This window comes from Pseudorasbora parva, chromosome 14 (genome assembly GCF_024679245.1).
Source record: "Pseudorasbora parva isolate DD20220531a chromosome 14, ASM2467924v1, whole genome shotgun sequence".
NCBI lineage: Eukaryota > Metazoa > Chordata > Actinopteri > Cypriniformes > Gobionidae > Pseudorasbora > Pseudorasbora parva.
In genome coordinates this window covers 9,831,399-9,851,826 of record NC_090185.1, presented here as the reverse complement: position 1 = coordinate 9,851,826, position 20,428 = coordinate 9,831,399, and the positions used below count along the sequence as shown (strand labels likewise).

At 39.4% G+C, this 20,428-nt stretch overlaps 1 protein-coding gene across 1 annotated transcript; it reads right to left on the bottom strand.

Moving 5' to 3' along the window:
- Positions 1 to 484: 484 nt before the first annotated feature.
- On the bottom strand, positions 485 to 13,298 carry LOC137040719 (CD48 antigen-like). The gene is made up of 5 exons (XM_067416491.1): positions 13,253 to 13,298; positions 9,856 to 10,173; positions 7,097 to 7,607; positions 6,910 to 6,971; positions 485 to 630 (listed from the first exon to the last, which is right to left on the bottom strand). Exons 1-3 carry the CDS (start codon positions 13,296 to 13,298, stop codon positions 7,276 to 7,278), a joined length of 696 nt encoding a protein of 231 aa, XP_067272592.1. The 3' UTR covers positions 485 to 630; positions 6,910 to 6,971; positions 7,097 to 7,275.
- Between the last annotated feature and the right edge of the window lie 7,130 nt (positions 13,299 to 20,428).

Here is a 20,428-nt window from a genome sequence, read left to right as displayed (position 1 = left end):
AGCGCCAATGACTCATTATTTTTGTTCTTCAGCTCTTCCTCTGTGAGAACAACAGCAAACTTATAGCGCACTGTATCGGGTAAAGTAGCACTATTATTGGAAAGATGTTTGTTATGCTAGTTTGGACACTAGAGAGCGACGATATCCTTGTGCTGAATTTGCCAAAATAGCCAGCTCAACGTGTGTGTGTGTGTGTGTGTGTGTGTGTGTGTGTGTGTGTGTGTGTGTGTGTGTGTGTGTGTGTGTGTGTGTGTGTGTGTGTGTGTGTGTGTGTGTTATACTGTAAACTATGCATATCTTATATAATTTTGTATTTTTTTTTAAACAAAAGTTGACCAAGTAATAGAGAACAGTGAACGTTGGTATCAATATTTAATAAAGTTAGTAAATTTCCATGTGTGTTAAGATAAACATTTGACTGTATGCTATGCTGTACACCATGCTAGGATAACATTTCAGACATAATATCTAAAGAGAATGTATGTGCAAAAGAAAAAAGAAAAACATTAGATAAATTAAAAGTAAAAAAGAATAAAAAGTCAGAAGATAAACATGCTGGTTGTATTTGTTGTATATTATATTTGATCATCGTTTTAGGGCGATATTTCCATACACGTGCTCCTTTGATTTCTGCAAGGAATAATATAGAGTCAATCAGGAGCATCCGTTTAAAAACATGAAATATGTATAAAAATATAATTTTACTTCAAATTATATAAGCTTTACAGGACCTAACATAACAATTTCTTTGACTAGGCATAGTTTTGAGATTTTAACATTTTATTTGAGTGTAGCATATTGTTTAATGATCACTGTCGTCTACTTGATGTAGGCATCAGGTATAAAGATAGCATTTATATTTTCTAGTTGGTGTTCCTTCCATGGTAATCAGTCGGCGAGTCATTTGCATGCATTTGATGATCTCCAGCGGTTGCAGTGCCAACGGTCACTGTCCCATATCAGCAGAAGTCATCAGCCTATCCAAATGAGTGATGTCCGATCACTTCATCATCATAATCAGCCATTTGTAACTAGTATTCTGGCTATCACCAGACCAAGCTCAATTTAAGATTGAACATTGGACTAGGAAGTCTGATCTGTGTTTTTTACTGCACAAGAGGCGTGATCAACGAGCATTATTCAAATGACTCTTTACGCAATTGCATAGTCTTTCAACCAATCAGACCACAAGAGGCGTGATCAATGGGAACTGACCAAGCAGCAACCTCCGCTGGTTTCTGTTGAAGCCAATACGGAAGTGACTTAAACTGCAATTCATCGACTGGCCACTAGAGACAGGCTCCAGAAGGAGCAGAATCTCATTGAGCTCCATGTTAAAATTCCCAACTCTACAGCAGAAAAAAAACATGTTTACAGCCTGGTACAAATTGTGGTTTTGTCCTATACGGCTAATTTAGACCTTCATGACAACTGTGAGGGGGGTAAATTGTTTTATAACTCATTCATTTCCATTATATAAAGCCTTAAAGTTCTGCATAATTAAGGGCGTGGTCACTTTGATTGACAGGTGGCTAGCCATTTATCTGCTGTCTGTTGAATGTAGTATGTGTACTTTTCGATATTTTTTGCAAAAACAAAGTGAAACTTACTGTTCCCAGTGGGAAGCATATGTACACTGTCTGAATCATTCCCTGTCCCCTATAGTACTAGCCTGACAAGCCAGACGGTTGTCTTTCAAACTCCCTCTGCACGCGATAGGATGGTCTTGGATTATATTTGTTTGAATCCTAAATGGAGAGCTTGTTTGTATCTGCATTCACCTTCACAATTTCTCTGAAATGATGATCATGTTGGGTAAGTACTGGGTATTATTAAATTATTTTATTTTTTTACAACACTGGCAAAGATGTTTTTTTTCAGTGCACGTGCAGACAGGGTTGCCAAGTTTTTACAACAAAACCCACCAACTACTAGCCCTAAACAATAGCTTCTCTGGGGGTTCTCCGAAAAAAAAGTGTTTGGGGGGTAAAATGTGTGTTATTTTGGCAAGGTTGCCTGCTAAAATTCGCACTCATGGGTCTATTTATCACATAATAGTCGCTTCCACCCGCGGACATAGAAAACAACCTGTGGGGAAAAAAAGCGGACTTGGCAACACAGTGCAGTTGAGCTCTGACGTCGTTCGTTGCTCCACTGCGTCAAAGCGAAGTGTTCAGATATAAACAAGCCTATGGCGTTTAAATGAAGTCAAAAGTCGCGCGCACGAAAACCACGAGCACGCGAATAAACCCAAGCGCGCAAACCAGACCCACGAGAGGAAAATAGCAACGCGAGAGCGCATCTGTGCAGCCGCGAGAGCGCATCTGTGCAGCCGCGAGCGCATTTGTACACCGCGAGCGCGCATTTGTACACCGCGAGCGCGCGAAACAGTATTTAGGGGCGGAAATGAATACTAGCGCAAGCCCCTGCTGCCTAGCGCGCACAACTGCAAATGAGCGCTCGCGTAACTACCCCACACTCGCTCGCTCCTCGAGTTGACTTTTGACACTTTGAGGGCGGGGCAATGACTTTTGTCTTACCACCTGTGATTGGTCATTTGTTTAATCAGTTTTACTCTTGTTTAAACATGTAGCAGGACTAGGACAAGGCACGTTTTAAGGAACCATTATGTCGGACCCTGAGCAGGTAATTTAATTTTTAAAGCAGCACTAGGTAACTTTTCAACCTTCATAATATATTTTTTAAGACTCTTGTGATGATAAATCGACTTACAATAGGTTGAATGACACGTCTGCCATAGCCTGATGAGGTCTGTATCGTTTTTAATCGTACTTTTAAACTTCGGGTTTCGGGTAGTAACCCGAGAAAAAGAAAAGAACTACAAAATTCGACTGCTTTACGGCATATATGTCACTTCCACCAACACACACACTTCCTTACATTCGGACGTGCGAGCCCAACTTTGTTCGTCGGATAATATAGTCATGTCCGAAGCAGCAGAGACAAATAAGAAAGAAAAGGTTTTGTTGGAGGAAAGCAATAAGAGGAAATGAAAAAATGATGGGATTAAAGGCAGGACGAGGATCAAAATGTGACCAGGGTTTGCTCGTCGGCGTGAGCTGAAGGAGGCGTGCCCGACCGATGCTGTCCTGCTTGTTATGGTGATTACCTACCACTCAAACACTGAACTGAAGTATCATATAGATTCTGTAAAACGCTAACCAATAGACTACTATAATGACGCTGGCTTGTAAACGTGAGCATCGTGATTATTTGGCGTTTGAAAAAAATAAAACCCATGAAATTATATTCATATGACATGCTGAAACATATGCCACTGACTGTAACGTTACCTGGGATGAAGACATTTCACACGCGCCGCCAGAAGAACTGTTCAGGGGAACTGTTAGTGCTGCACCGACCCGCGGGACGCTTTTATGATGTTATTTGGCCCGCACCGCACCACTGTATATATTTTTACAACACGCCGCGCACCCGCGACCATTAAATAGACATACGGAGTCCGCGGGTTATGAGATGACCCGCGCATCACTAGTTCAGGGCTATCAGGGTTGTCATGTCAACAAATGCACGTGCGATGGCATCCCCTGTTGTAGGATGACTGAGCTTACGACAGTAGTTGAGAACATTATTTTTTCCAAACTGTAGGGGGACCCCGAGAGCAAAAGTAGCCAAGTGGGGCTTTAAGTCTTTGTGTTTCGAGTGCAATATATTCAATATATGAAATTGTATTGTACAATTTCAAAGGTATTTTGTTTACAATCATCTTGAATAGTTTGTATAGGACCTTAACACCAAAAAAGATAAGCTAATTTAAGATAAAGCTGACTAACCCATAAATGTAGGATGTTAAAGGTTAGTTTTGACCTACATTGACAATATACAGTAAATAAATCATCGCTGAGTAGCATTTCTAGCTACTTAACAAAGCTAGTATGCTAATGTATAAACAAAGCAGCGTAAATGCAATCTTTGTGATTTATTTATCTGACACATGGTGCTGGATGTTCCGCTTGTGCCCGTATAAGGTCAAAGAGCTCTTGCAAAGCCTGGGTGATACCACCCATTGGGCCACTGAATCTGCATTAACGACAACAGCTGGGGCAACAGCCTTAGTCCTAATGGGTTGTTATCATAGCTATCAAAATCCAGTGTTTTGTATTTTGCGTACGTGAGTTTTTGTTGTACATGTCTATTAAAAAAAAAAAAAAAAAAAAAAAAAAAAAAATGTGTACTGTGCTAATTATTTGAGATTTCTTACAGCTCTTACAGGTTGTTGGCCTTGTCTGTTTCGTTGCTTCTATTACTCTCCCCTTTTTTGTAAGTCGCTTTGGATAAAAGCGTCTGCTAAATGATTAAATGTAAATGTAAATGATAGCAGGGGGTACTTGTATGTGACTGGACAGGGCCTCCAGAATATACAGCTCCTGACGACACAGAAACTCCAGATAATCTAAATCCAGTGGTGTTGTGCTGAAGGCCTGTTGCAACTCGTGTAAAAGATTTGCCAAAAAGTGGTGTCTTAGCTATTGACAGAACAAAGAATAATTAATGAGATGTTAAGATACCATGTCACTTTTGTGATAAACACACTTCAAAAGTTGAAAGGGTTACATTATCTCTACTCATCCTTTGAGTCCAGGAAAGTATTAAAAAAAATAGATAATGAGCATCAAAGTTTGATTTTACTTAATTTCCCTATTTCAAACATGGTCTTAGTAGTACATCTATCAAAATTATTTTCTTAATTGTTTGCATATAGGATGACAGAAAACATCAAAACGTCACTTTTTTTTTGTTTTACACTTTTTACAGGGTCACATAGACCATCAGCAGAAAAACGCTTTCAGTGATGTAACCCTTAAGTTTCACTAATGCCGTTTGTAATGTGTTCTAATCATTTTATAAACGGCATTACGATAATAGCAATAGGGCAATAGGGGTCGGTGCTGTGGTTTGAATAAATTACAAAGATTGCATTTACGCTGCTTTGTTTAGTACATTAGCATACTAGCTTTAAGTAGCTAGAAATGCTACTCAGCGATGATTTATTTACTGTATATTTTCAATGTAGGTCAAAACTAACCTTTAACATCCTACATTTATGGGTTAGCCAGCTTTATCTTAAATTAGCTTATCTTTTTTGGTGTTAAGGTCCTATACAAACTATTCAAGATGATTGTAAACAAAATACCTTCGAAATTGTACAATACAATTTCATATATTGAATATATTGCACTCGAAACACAAAGACTTAAAAATTAAATTACCTACTAAGGGTCCGACATAATGGTTCCTTAAAACGTGCCTTGTCCTAGTCCTGCTACATGTTTAAACAAGAGTAAAACTGATTAAACAAATGACCAATCACAGGTGGGAAGACAAAAGTCATTGCCCCGCCCTCAAAGTGTCAAAAGTCAACTCGAGGAGCGAGCGAGTGTTGGGTAGTCACACGAGCGCTCATTTGCAGTTGTGCGCGCTAGGCAGCAGGGGCTTGCGCTAGTATTCATTTCCGCCCCTAAATACTGTTTCGCGCGCTCGCGGTGTACAAATGCGCGCTCGCGGTGTACAAATGCGCTCGCGGCTGCACAGATGCGCTCTCGCGGCTGCACAGATGCGCTCTCGCGTTGCTATTTTCCTCTCGTGGGTCTGGTTTGCGCGCTTGGGTTTATTCGCGTGCTCGTGGTTTTCGTGCGCGCGACTTTTGACTTCATTTAAACGCCATACAAGCCCAACCTGCGTTTGCACATGACTGAACAAGTGAAGGAGACGCGCTGCTGAAGTGCCGCTCAGTGACAGCAGAGGGCGCTGATGAACTGCAGAATGCCGCGGTTACCCCGGAAACCAGCAAACAAACAAAACAAAAACGGGTGTAGTTTTTAAAACAGCCATTCGTTTTTTGTAATCTCAATGTTGTTCATCACAGCACCAAATACTTAATACTTAAAGACTTAATAGGCTATTTATTTTTAAACTTAAACATTTTTATGTTTTAATCTGGACTACAACATGCCCTAATGATTATAACTGTTCTGATTATTTGTTATTGTTCAGTAAAACTTTGAGACATCCGACTTCATTAGTTAACATGTTAACTCATTATTACCAAACTGACAATGAAAAATACTTATGAAGAATTAATTATTCTGAGTAATGTTAATTTCTTAGTTACTGTTTAATAACATTACAATCAAAATCAAAATAACTTTTTATGGACATAACCAACATTACCAAAAACATTATATTTTCTGTACCAAATCTAGATATTGCTCAATCTTAGTTAATGCATTAAATAATGAGACCTTATTTGTTAGCCTACCTGTTGTTCTTTATAGCCTAATTCTTTTGCACTTTAATCTGTTTGAAAATTGTACTTTTACAGCTCTGAAAGAAATCAAGAGACCACTTAACATTGATTTCTCAATGAGGGGTCTCTTAATTTTTTTTCCAGCGCTGTATATATTTTTGGTGCAACATTTTTGTATTAAACATTCAGTTATTTTTGTTATTACAAAAATAGTTCTTAAAGCTGTTATGCTATGGCAACACTTTTTTTTGCAACTTATTTCAATATCGTGATAATATCGTATATCGTGATAAAACTTCAGCAATTAATCGCAACATGAAAAATTGATATCGGCACATGCCTACTGTGTGCTAATAAATTTAGATTTTAGTTTATTACTTCAGGTCTGCGAAATGGAAATGCTGTATGTTAATATTTACATTGCAGTGCAAACATTACATACTCTTAGTGTAAATATACTCTTAGCATGAACATGCTTTTCCGATTCGTTCTGAAGGTAATAATTATCAAGGTCGACCATCCACATCTGTTCACTGACCATCTGATGAATATAACATAAAAAATCAATCAGACTAACTGACTGCAACAACTTTTTGCAACACCGTTATGAATGATCTTACCTTTTTTCGTGTTTTTGGTTTACAGGATGATGAATCTGTTCTGTCTTTCTCCTGTGTCTGGACTGCTTTAACAACAACATAACACACACTTTTGTTAAAATTACAACGTTTTCAATCTTATATTGAAACCGGTGCCTTATAAAAGATAAACACTTTAACATATGTATCAATTGTTTGATATCCTGACCTATTTTTTTACGTTTCCTGCAGATGCAGAAGATCCCAATGACTGCAGCTACAATCAGCAGAGATCCAGCGGCAGAAGCAGAGATCAACACTATCAGAAAGACTGAGACTGGAGGAGGAGACGGTGCTATAATAATAAAGAAAGAAGACAGAGATCAGGTCAGTGAATAAACACACACATTATATCAGCCGTGCTGCCGTACCTGCACATGTGTGGCAGAGTTGAGTGATGTTGGGATGTCTGGTCTGGTTGCTGATGGGATTGTTCAGCACACAGCTGTAGGTGTTTTTATCCTGATATTCCACCTCCAGAGGTAGAGAGAGACTGATGCTGAGATCAGACACACTGATGCTGGACAATAAACTGTTTCCTTTAAACCAGGAGAGAGTCACATAACTCACATTCAACACTAAACACACCAGTGAACATGAGGAGGATGATGATGAGGATGGGGATGATGATGAAGAACATTGTGTTGAGTTTCTGCTGATGACAGGAGCAGGCAAGTGAGCTGGAAAACATGAGAGTTTAAAGAGAAGTATTGATAGCTACACAACAATCTAATTTCCGTGTTTAGGTTCAAATAGCGGCCAACCGGACATCCATGGTTCCACCCGGACCGCTGGACATTGCCGCATTTTACCATTTCTGCAGTTTAATGTGAGCAGCGCATCAAACAGCAGAGCGGTTCCCTTTCTAAGCTTCTCTCTGCTCTGCTCTGCTCTGCTCTGACTGTAGCACTATAGGACACGTTGTGTGTGACCAGCTATGAAGAGTGTGTGCAACAGGCCAAAGAAATTGGCCTTGAACTTGAACCTCTGATGAGGACGTCATATGCATGCTCGGCAGAGGCTACAAATAGATGTGCTACGGGTGCGACTTTCAGGTTCCTTTGTTCTTCTTGTCACTCTCTTGTCAGGAATTAGTTTCCAGCTCGCGGTGTACAAAAAGAGTGAAAAGAGAAAAAAAGTGAACGGTGTGTGCGCTTCAATGTTCACAGCCTATAGTACGACACACACCAGTTTTTCTTTATTCAGGAAAAGAGCATGCTGTCCTTGCATTTTGAGCATGGTGAGTGTGAGCACTGTGAAACGTCCACAGTTAAAGGGGATTTTTCAGTGCTATTGCATGCACCCTGACTTATTTACACAGTTAAAGAGTTGGATTCTCATGCTAAACATGGTCAAACAAGTTGGTCGTATGACAGAGTATTTCTGTGCCAAATACACTCCTTTGGAGTTCGTACAGGTTTTCTGAAAGTTTTTTTCTTTTTCTTTGAGTATGGCCTTGCGCTCATCGTGTGTGTGCGCCCATCAACTAGAGCGAGAGCAAGAGTGTTTCCATCAATGAGTTTCGGGTTACGGAAGCCTTCGACAACACTCATGACTCTTCAGCGCCTCCCACAGAGTTTCTCCAAGAGTTAAAAGGTTTTCGGAAAGAATCGGAGCAGCATATCTGTCTTTTGTAAATCTGATAAAACTAAAAACTCTTTGGAGATATGAAGGATGCGATACGACTCTATAGGTACTCAAGATTAAGATGATTGTGGGGCTCGCGTGTCGATCTGGCCGAGGAGCGAGAGACTATCGACCCTATCCCTCGCTCTCTCTCCAGATTGGGATGTCCCATTGCTTGAATCCGAAGCGTACCCCAGCACCTCTTTGATTTCGGCGGAGGACACTGATTCGCTTTTTTCTGTTGGTATGGAATGTAAGTTCTCCGAGCGTTCCTCCCGCAATGAGAACGAGCAGTTCCTCTTGCGCTAAGTGGTAACTTGTGCAGTGGCCAGACAACTATTAGACTGCCCACAGGAACAAATAGAAGTATATATATATATATATATATATATATATATATATATATATATATATATATATATATAAGTAAGTATATATTCTAAACTAGAAGACAGATTTCTGTCCGATGGCCTTCGATGTTGACATATTCGACTATCGTGGGTGCGAAGGCACACTGTTAGCCTTTACAATGATGCCTCAGGTTGAAGAGATGCTTGCGAGCTATCTCTTTTCTGAGTCTGCAGCATCTTTAAAGAAACTAACTCTCCCCACCAAGTCGTGCAGAACAACCTCCACACTGGTGGGGAAAGAGTTTCACCCGCACTCAAACTCAAGCGTTTGAGTGTGGGTGGTTCGATCGACGAAGAGTCATTCTCTGAGCTTTGTCAAGCCACAGATTTGTCTCTCCGTGTCATCGGCCATTTAATGGATGCTGGTCGGCACTGAGATTGCCTTCTGTGGTTGATCCTAATGGGCATCAAAGACAGAGACGGGATGTTTCTGCTCAGTACCCCTCTACATATGAAAAGGTGAAGAGACTCAAGGAAGAGGTCATCCAGTCTTTCCTCGCCTCATCCTGAGCCGGTCCAAACCCGGTCCTGCACAGAGACGTGAGGAGCAGAAGCAGACTGTGGCGAGCCATGCTTCCCCTCACCAAGATTGGGGAGTGGCTCGTTGCTCTCAGCAGCCTCATAAGAGACCTGTGTCACAATGTTTAACAGAAGAATTAATGGAAAGGCCTCAATAAAATTGTAAGCTTCAAATTTCTTATTTTAAGTCCTCAACAAATCCCACCTTAAGTTTTGCTTTAAAAACAAAATGTATATATTAGATTTGTTTTTTTAGAATCAGTGCCACAAATGCTGTAGATTGAATTTAATACATACTGGACATTTATTTAATAAAACAAGATGATGTGAATGTTTGGACAAACGATCTCACAATGATCTCAAATTAACTCACCATAGACAGAAACTCTGAATGTTTTTGATGATTTTTTCGCTCCAGTTATCTCTAGTTTATAATCTCCAGCGTGTTCAGTTCTGATGTTTGTGATGGTCAGAGATCCAGTTTGATTGTCCAGCTTCAGTCTGTCTCTGAATCTCCCATCAGTGCCGTTATATGTGGAGAAGGTTTGGTTCTTTTTCTTCATTTTAGCTATCAGAGAGTTTTCAGCTCCATATTTCCACAGTATGTCGTCGTCTTCACCTATTTCAGTAAAATCAGTGTTTAGAGTGACAGAATCTCCTTCAGTCACTGACACTGACTCACTAAACACACCTGATGAACAGATTTTACACAGATTAAATGTTTCTGATGGTTTAAAAAGCCTGAACCACAAAAGCAACCTATAGGTGAGATATATGAACATGATATTAATGGAGTTTTAAACGTATCTGGATCACAAAGGTACATAGTCAATTACAAACTGAAATATTGCATTCAGCTGCATATTGCTATTGCCATACAGCAAACACATTGACATTCTTAGATATGGGACATTTAGATCAGCAGATGTTTTTGAGGAATTAATATATATCGCTTTTGTTGTTGTTCAGGTTTACTACTGCAGTATTTGTACAATAATCTTTAGAGAGGATCTGCATTTGTAAATCTTTGAATTTAAGATTTCAATAAATGGCAATGACCCCTCAATGACTGCCTGGGCAAAGGATTATGGGTAATGTAGTCTTTGATGGAATGACAGTCCAGGGTGCAGTGCCCCCCGGTGGTAATCACGGGGCACTTTCACTGGGGATCATGACAGATTGCTTCTACCAATCTCACTGGGGATCATGACAGAGCCGTTCTCTTGAGGCTTCCAATCACCTGATGTCTGATTGCTTCTCAGGACAGCCACTGACTATATATCAACAATTGACAGCTCAAAGGTTTGCTTAAGTCTTTAGTCAAAGCACTGATACATTGAGACCCTGTCACGAAAATCCATGTGTACCAGGTGTGGGCCGAATCTAGGCCGACACTATGTTGCTGTCAGAGAAGGATATTTTCAAATTGTGATTTCCAGGCCCCATCCGTCCAGGGTGTCTCCTGCCTCTGGCCTGAGGCCAATCATTTTCTTTATGAAATGTTGAATAGTTTTGCACCGCTTTGCTCAGTTTTGCAGCATATTGAACTCTTTTTTTTTTTTATTACCAAGTAACATTTATTCATGGTGTATAGAGGTCATATGTTTATATACATCTCGCAGAATCTGAGATCTAGATATAGGATTGTCTCAAATATTTAAATATAAAAATGTTACTATATAAAAATTTGATTGTTACAATTTTTTACAGATGTCCATGTTTTTATTAATGAACATGCATTTACATCTGCATCCTCCTAACTCAAGCTACTGTCAACTAACTGTCAAATGTGTATTTCTAAGACAAAAACATAATATTAATAATACTGCAAACTGTGCCGTAGATATATCAGGCAACACAAACCGGTTTCATGACTAGAAACAATATCACCCATTAGCACATGTAGAAACTAATACATTGTTTTATCTATTAAGATATTTAATTTAAGGAAAAATGACTGAAAAAGTGTAAGAAATTCAAAAACGTGAAATGTTTGTCATATTCTGACAATAAAGAGTCGTTTAAAACCACAATTAACAGTCTGGTTTCTACAGCTTATACTTTTTTTTACATTTTTCTAAATAATTATCTATTGACTGATATGATTTTTTTCTATAAAATCTTTTACATTAACTATAAAATCGAGAATCCAATAATCTAAGTCTTTAAAATAATTTTTTTTTTAATTTTCACCAAACAAAAACATTCTCAATTCAGTCAAAGACCTCGCCATGTCATGCACCAGGCCTTGCCTGAGATTTGAAAGTGTTGTGATGGAGGATTCATTCTCTCTCTCCACTGTATAAAACTACATTCATCATAGCAGTTTCTATTAGATTCCACGACTTTTAACATCTGAAGAATGTTTGTAATATTAAGCCCAAATATATATTTATATTTATTTATAACTTACCAGTCAGACGCCACCAGCACAAACAGAACATAAACATGTGAATCATTTTCTTCAGTTGTTCAGTGAAAAATTGGGGGAAAAAAGTTAATGTGTCTCACATTGTGACTCTAGCAGCTCATCTTCTGAGTCAGACTGAAACACGCTGTGGTTGGGTTCTTTTCAGAGATGAAGAGTGGGTTAACTTCACGTGAGTTTATTTTCTAGGTGAAGGGGCTTCTTCCTGTCCTGGTTTTAATGAATCTCACTGTTAATGCCCTCACAAAACAGCTTTACATTCAAAATAAAAATACTCAATCCATCAAAAACAGTCAGATACCGGTGTCAGAGGTTAAACTAGACTCTTACCAGTCAGGCATCTCTGCTAACATTCACAGATTGACAGCTAAACAATAATATGATAAATATAAGCAGTATGACACAATTCTTCATGTGCTCGTCGTCTTATAATTAGGACCTGAAAAGAATAAATAAGTCTGGCTTTTAAAACAAAGAAAAGAAGCAATGTTGGAGAATGCAGGAAACAGTGGGAAACTCTGTGTGCGCATGTCAAAAGATTTAAGAGTGATCGCTCTGCTTGGCTGTTCACTTTAGCTTAGTATCGGTTTCCTTTTCTCCTTGTTGACATTCACCTTTAGTCCTTTTTGGTTTGTTCAAGAGCAGCTTTTTGTCATTGAGACGCTTCTACAAACATTTGTGAAAGAATGGGTCGCTCTCAGGAGCTCAGTGAACTCGAGCGGGGTACCGTGTTGCCACCTCTGCAATAAGTCCATTAGTGAAATTTCCTCACTTCTAAATATTACGGTCAACTGTTATTGGTATTATAGCAAAGTGGAAGCAATTGGGGACAACAGCAACTCAGCGATGATCACAGAAAATCACAGAGCTGGGTCAGCGCATGCTGAGGGTCATGGTGCACAACTTTCTGCAAAAAAGCTACAAGCTACAGACCACCAAACTTGATGTGGCCTTTAGATTAGCTCAAGATCAGTGTGTAGAGAGCTTCATGGAATGGGTTTCCATGGCCGAGCAGCTCATCCAAGCCTTACATCACCAAGTGCAATGCAAAGTGTGGGATGCAGTGAGGTAAAGCATCCAAAGCAGCCATCACTGGGCTCTAGGGGAGACGTGATCTCTTGGGTGACCAATCACGCTTCTCTGGCAATCTGATGGACGAGTCTGGTTTTGGTGATTGCCAGGAGAACGGTTCTTGCCTGACTGCATTGTGCCGATTGTGAGGTTTGGTGGAGGGGGATTATGGTGTGGGGTTGTTTTTCAGGGGTTGGGCTTGGCCCCTTAGTTTTAGTGAAACTCTTAATGCGTCAGCATTACTTGATATTTTGGACAATTTCATGCTCACAACTTTGTGGGAACAGTTTGGGGATGACCCCTTCCTGATCCAACATGACTGCGCACCAGTGCACAAACCGTCAGTCCATAAAGACATGGATGAGCGAGTTTGGTGTGGAGGAACTTGACTGGCCTGCACGAAGCCTGACCTTAACCCGACTGAACAGCTTTGGGATGAATTAGAGCTGAGTGCCGGGCCTTCTCGTCCAACATCAGTGCCTGACCTCACAAATGAGCTTCAAGAAGAATGGTCACAATTTCCTATAAACACACTTCTAAACCTTGTGGAAAGCCTTCCCAGAAGAGTTAAAGATCTTAAAGCTGCAAAGGGTGAGCCAACATGTTTTTACTATAGAATTGTGGTTAATTTTCATAAGGGTATTTGTGCTATACATTACATGTAAAAAAGGATACTAAGCAACAGTATAGTTTAAATCCCTACATTAAAATTATATTAAAGAAAAACAACTAACACAAAAAATACAAACTCAGTGTTAGCAGATAAGACGACTGTTCGGCAGGAACAGACACATTACACAAAGTAACCAAACCAAAGTACAGTTATTGAAATTTCTTAATCCTGTAAATATGCTATAAAAAAAACAACAAAAAAAACATGCCTGTACCATGAAGCTGGTTTAGCTGGCTAGCCAGATTTGTTTAAGCATAGTTTGTTCCAATTCTGGGTTTTAGGTACCATTAAAGTGGTTTGGCTTTTAGCTGTGTTCATCGCCATAGTCACTTTCGCTCCCGGGCTAACTTGCTCCAGGTCGGGTTATGTTCTGGATTAGAGATCTCAAATTTAAATTGGACCAATCAGCTGTGAGTAAAGTGACTTTTGATGCAATAAAGTCACTCCCCTGTTTCTACTCCAAATTAGAGGTCAATGGTTTTTAAAGACTAAAGAGTCTGGCTTTTAACAATGCTTATCTATAATAATAATAATTTTGAATGATTTAGATATAATTTATGTAATTATTATACCCTTAATCAATTAAACATGTATCATTTTAGTTAATCAATCATTATTAGGCACTTTGTTCAAATTAATATAAATAGCCTACATGGTCATATAAATACGCTTTAAAATCAATACATAAAACAAGTTAAAAAAGAAGCTTACTGAGCTTAAATGTTTAATTTACTCTATATATCAACTAAACTAATTTCATAACTTTTACTTGCATTGACATATAAAAAAATTTTTTCTTTAAGTTGTCCTCGTTCATTGACAGCTTTTCTTCTTGAATCTCAGTTCCACTGAACCGCGGCGTGTGATTGGCTGTTCACCGCTGATGTCACATGCAGCTAAACTCCTAAACTCAGGATCAAAGCCTGAGTTGACAGAGAAATGTGATGATCAGCATCATGGTACCAGCAAAGCCTGAATAGATTGGCCTGTAACCCTGAGTTGGTTAAACTATCATCATGGTACAGTCCTCAGGATGAGCCTCGAAGAACCAAACAATCCGAGATCATGCCAAATTGCCAACAATCAAATCTGCTCTCAGTGTTTTGATGGTGCCTGGGAGGCTCAATGTTTACTCTTTTGAGGGAGATGAACCCGAGTAAGAGAATGTATTTCAACATTAAAAAAAATCTTCACCTTTTATGAAATGGAAAGGTAAATGGTGGGAAAGGTCAGATTAAGTTGAATTACTTTATTATTACTATCCAGAAATTTTTCTGGTCCACCTTTTCTCATGACAACGACTCAATTCCTATTGACTTATGATCAGAATATGTTCTACCCCTTTTCACTAGATTTTCTGTTTTAACTTACAATTCTTTATGTGTCTTTCCTTTGTGAAGCCCATTTATTAGAATACCTTTTTGGAGTTTTGCAAAAGTGTCCAAAGGAAAGGATAAAATCACTGAATATGGCGTGTGCAGCTTTTTTTTTTTTTTTTTTTTTTTGCAGACGTGTGTTCTTGCTTATCATACTACAACCATTGTCTGTTCCTGCCTAGCTTATTTCCCCCTATGTGCATGTTCAGTTGGTAGGTGTGTTTGTTTTGTGTTCTCTCTGTGTGTTTATAGGGTGGATTCGGCAGGTGCTGAATCAACTGATCAAATATCCTTATACTCTGTGTGGGTGTGGCTTGACCTTGAGACCACTCCAACACCAAACGTTTTTGTGTATTCATTAGTTATTTATTCTTTCAATGTTGTTTGATTTTATTCTGTATTTCCTTAATAATCACCTGCTTCCGGGTTGATATAATTTGCGTGTGGCTTCCCTGTTTGTAACCCTCCAGACAGCCAACTTTCCAAATGAAAAAAGAAACGAGTTCAAAAGGTAGTTGTAATGCTTCTTCATTAAAAGCCCTTTCATGGTATAAATACTTTTTTTTATCTCGTAATAGGAGTAAAAAAAAAAATCCCATTTACTGGGACCTGAAGCACTTTTATTTTTATATACATATATTTTAATGTTTAAATTTTATTTGTATTTATTTTATATATTTATATTATTTAGAATTTTTATATTAATTTAAGTATATATATATATATATATATATATATATATATATATATATATATATATATATATATATACTGTAAAAGCAATTAATCACATCCAAAATAAAAGTTTATTTACATAGTATATGTGTATTGTGTATAATATATATATATATAGAGAGAGAGAGAGAGAGAGAGAGAGAGAGAGAGAGAGAGAGAGAGAGAGAGAGAGAGAGAGAGAGAGAGAGAGAGAAAATCTTCTAGCTAAGGAATCTTCTTGCTGCACAAACTGCCACAGACTTTCACAACAGATTGCAGTTCTTGAAACAAAGTAATTTGCAGAACCACCAAACCGGACGAATCACACAGCAGAGCTTCATCACGAACGGCCTCTGCACACAGCCGGTAAGTCCCGTAAATTTAGTGCTACTCAACAGATAGAGAAACAAGAAACGGATCAACACACTAATGGCACAAACAGGGGGCAAGACCCAAACGCATTTGAGACGTTGCTGCCGTTGCATGCTCTACCCCAGACACAAGGTCTACCACTGTCTATACATCTCGAAAACAGATTTGAAGTATTAATGAATGTGGGTGAGGAATCCTCAAACGTGATGAATATGATCGAACACAGATTGCATCAGCCCACAGCTAACACTAATGCTAACAGGCGCTCAAGGTCGAGCAGACAGCGTCGCTCAGCTCAGAGCGCAGCCGAGCCAAGGACTCTGATAGTGGGTGGCTCTACAGTCAGAAACATTCGCAGCAGAAATACAACTACATGCTGCCTTCCACAAGCAACCATTTCTGATGTAAACAGGGAAATTGAGAACATTCTGATGAAACATAAAACTGCAAATCAACTAATCATTCATGTGGGGAAGAACGATATTCAGAGAAAGCAGTCAGAACTCATGAAGTCGGACTTCAATGAACTTTTTGAAACACTTAGAAAACTGAAAGTTCAGCCGTTCATCAGTGGACCACTGCCAGCAAGAGGAACAAATAGGTTCTCAAGGTTGCTTGGGCTTAATACATGGCTGCAAAAAACCTGTAACATAAATGGAGTGAACTTCATTGATAACTTCAATCTCTTCTGGAGTCAGAGACAACTGTTTACATCAAATGGCCTCCATCCAAACAAACTTGGTGCAAGAGTGCTAAAGGACAATATTTATTTTTCCCTTCATCATCATTCAGCTGTGTGTTTTAACCCACTCAACCTGATACAGAGTATGGACGACCACAGGACTTCATTTCAGCTCCTGAATGGACATTCGGTTGACACATCCCACAAGGACAATGAGAAAACCACGCAGCCACAACAATTGCGCATGGACACACTCTCAGCTGAGGCCTGCCCACAGAGCTCAGCACAGACTGACTGTGATGGATTAGAACTGCTCCAAGGTTCAGCACCCAAAGATGACTTTCTTGAAAATGGATTCCGATAACACCAGAGCAACAGCCCCTCTCACCGGACATGTCATTCCTCTCTCCAGCATCCCCGCATCTGGGCTTCTCAGAGAAAATGGAGGAACTGATTTTTGTTGGAACTATACTTTCACACTCGATTGCTGCGAGTCCCCAGATATCAACCAAAAAGCGTCGAGCCCCACAACCACCAAAGCCTGTGGGCCCAGCTCCCCCTCCTCCTGTGAGATTTCTTCGGTCACAACGCCAGGGCCCACACCATCCTCCATCTGTTGTAGGTGAACCAAAAACAACTGATTCCAGCTCTCAGTGATGTGTTTTGGGTCCCCGCTATGATAACAGTACCTTTATCAAATGTTTACAAAACAAGTGGGAACCCAGTGTGCCTGCCTCTTTCTCTATCTCTGTTCTGTTACGTGAAAGAAAGTCTAAGGCCTTGTCAGGCCGTTTAACAAACCAATATAATCTGCTGCCTGTCACTTGTCAAACTAAGACTAATGTGGGTGAAAAAATGAATGCTGTTAATTTAGCACTTTTAAAGGGGGGGTGAAACACTCAGTTTCAGTCAGTGTCATGTCAATCTTGAGTACCTATAGAGTAGCATTGCATCCTGCATATCTCCGAAAAGTCTTTATTTTTTTAATAATTATATAAGAAAGATGCGCTGTTCCGAGTCTTTCCGAAAAAAGCCGAGCGGGTGGGGGCGTGTCGTGTGAGCGGAGCTAAATAATGACGTGTGCTCGCTGCTGCTATGTTGAGTCGAGTGCGTCGTAAAGCTGTCTCATCCCTAACAGCGGGAAAAAAACTTTATTCAAAATAAAAATATGGCTTTTAATCAGATACAGCCATACATCTATGATCCGGAATCAGACCCAGAGGCTGCAGTTGAACAGGAGCAGCAGCAAAAACGACTAGAGCAGGACGTCTGTATGTGGTACAAGTTATACACTAACTATATAATATGCTTAGCGGCTTGTGTTATTTACATATTTATACTTGAATTATATCGTCGTATTTTTGTCTTTGAAGGTGTACATGTGGGAAGTGCAGTTGTGCACGTGTGTTTGTGTGTTTACGCGTGGTTTGTGTAGACAGTAAGCGGACTAAAAAAAACACAGACATTTGAAGCAGTCTCACTCACCCTTCTAACGTTGGGACTGCTCCATCCTTCAGCATTAGGCGATCGGAAAATCCGGCGTCGAGCTGGGCCTTGTTTATGAAACAGTCGGCACCGAAATGCAGCGAACAGATATAAACATTCGCGCAACTCAGTTGCTGATCCGGAAAAGCAAATTCCATCCACTGTTGCCTTAACGCGGGGGTTTTAGCGAATCTGTGCAGGACTGTCTTGGTCTGGCAACCAAAAACGCACTTTTTTGGTGACATTGTTATGTGCACATCACCTGTCCAGCATCCTACAAGCCAGCGCTTTGATGGGCGTAGCCTGTTGCTTTCGCTCTCTCCCTCGCTCTCTCTCACGCGCTTCCGGTAGAATTGTCCGTAAGGCCCATACAAGGAAATTCCGCCCCCATTAACGTCAAAGGGGACGCATGATCTCAAAAAACTTGCCGAAACTTATGACTAACCGGAAGTAGTATTTTTGACAAAGAAATACTCCCATCAAACGTCCACCTTAACTTTTGAAACTTTGTCTATGTTTAGTATGGGATTCCAAGTCTTTAACAGTGTAAAAAGATCAGTATGCATGAAACAGCATTTCACCCCCCCTTTAAACATCTGTTCACTTAAGAACAAATCATTTCTAGTCAGCGACTTAACCACAAACAACCTTGATTTTTTGCTTCTAAATGAAACGTGGCTAGAAGAAAACTGTAGTGCAACAGTCCTCAATGAAGCAGCCCCTCCTAACTTTACTTTTATGAGTGTTTGCAGAGCAGTTTGGAGAGGTGGGGGTGTTGCTGCTCTTTTTAAAGATTTCTATCAATGTAAGCAAGTGTCATTTGGTGAATATTTGAATAATATACAAAACCTCAGAAAATTACTGTCTGATTTCGAAACAATTGACGGTAAAATTTTAGAAGACACAGTACAGCATCTTAAAACATCAACCTGCGCCCTTGATGCACTCTCCACTTCTTTTTTCAAAAGTGTGTTTAACTGTTTGGAAGCAGATCTTCTAGAAGTGGTGAACTCTTCACTTCTCTATGGGACTTTTCCAACCGCCCTTAAAACTGCAATAGTTAAGCCTCTTCTGAAAAAGAGAAATCTGGATAACTCCATACTGAGCAACTACAGACCAATCTCAAATCTCCCCTTCATAGGCAAAATCATTGAAAAAGTTGTTTTCAATCAACTGAACAAATTCTTAAACTCAAACGGATTCTTTGACAATTTTCAATCTGGTTTCCGTCCACATCACAGTACAGAGACAGCGCTCATAAAGATTATAAATGATATTCGCTTAAATACTGATACAGGCAAAACATCAATTCTGGTACAACTGGATCTCAGTGCCGCATTCAACACTGTTGACCACAACATACTTCTAGACAGGCTGGAAAACTGGGTCGGGCTTTCTGGGATGGTCCTCAGATGGTTCAGATCATACTTAGAAGGGAGAGGTTATTATGTGAGTATAGGAGACCGTAAGTCTGAGTGGACATCCATGACATGCGGAGTCCCACAAGGGTCAATTCTTTCCAGCTCCTGTTTAACCTGTATATGCTGCCACTGAGCCGAATAATGAAAAAGAACAATATTGCTTACCACAGCTATGCTGACGATACCCAGCTCTACTTAGCACTGTCACCTAATGACTACAGCCCCATTGACTCCCTGTGCAAATGCATTGATGAAGTTAACAACTGGATGTGCCAAAACTATCTTCAGTTAAACAAAGACAAAACTGAAATCACTACATTTGGAAACAAAGATGAAATTCTCAAGGTGAACGCATATCTTGAGGCTAACCAAAACACATCTGTTTAGCTACGCATTTACTGAATGAGCTCTGAGCACTGTACGTCCGACTGATTGCACCTTATCTATGCATACTTTTTTTAGTTTACCTGTTCTTCTCTTTGGTTATCATCATTTTATTATTTTTAATTCTCCTTACATTGTATTCTTTTTCTTATGCATTTTTTATCCCTATTTTAATTCCTTTCTATGTAAACCACTTTGAATTGCCATTGTGTATGAAATGTGCTATATAAATAAACTTGCCTTGCATATATATATATATATATATATATATATATATATATATATATATATATATATATATATATATACGCATGTGTGTATGTAGGCTACATAATATTTA

Excerpts from the sequence above, each read along its gene's own strand:
- LOC137040719 (XM_067416491.1), bottom strand. The coding sequence starts at position 13,298 with ATGTTGGATCAGGAAGGGGTCATCCCCAAACTGTTCCCACAAAGTT. Across the intron at positions 10,174-13,252 it reads CAAACTGTTCCCACAAAGTT|GTGTGTTTAGTGAGTCAGTG; the intron begins GTGAGCATGAAA and ends TCTGTTCATCAG. Across the intron at positions 7,608-9,855 it reads ATTCAGAGTTTCTGTCTATG|CTCACTTGCCTGCTCCTGTC; the intron begins GTGAGTTAATTT and ends CATGTTTTCCAG.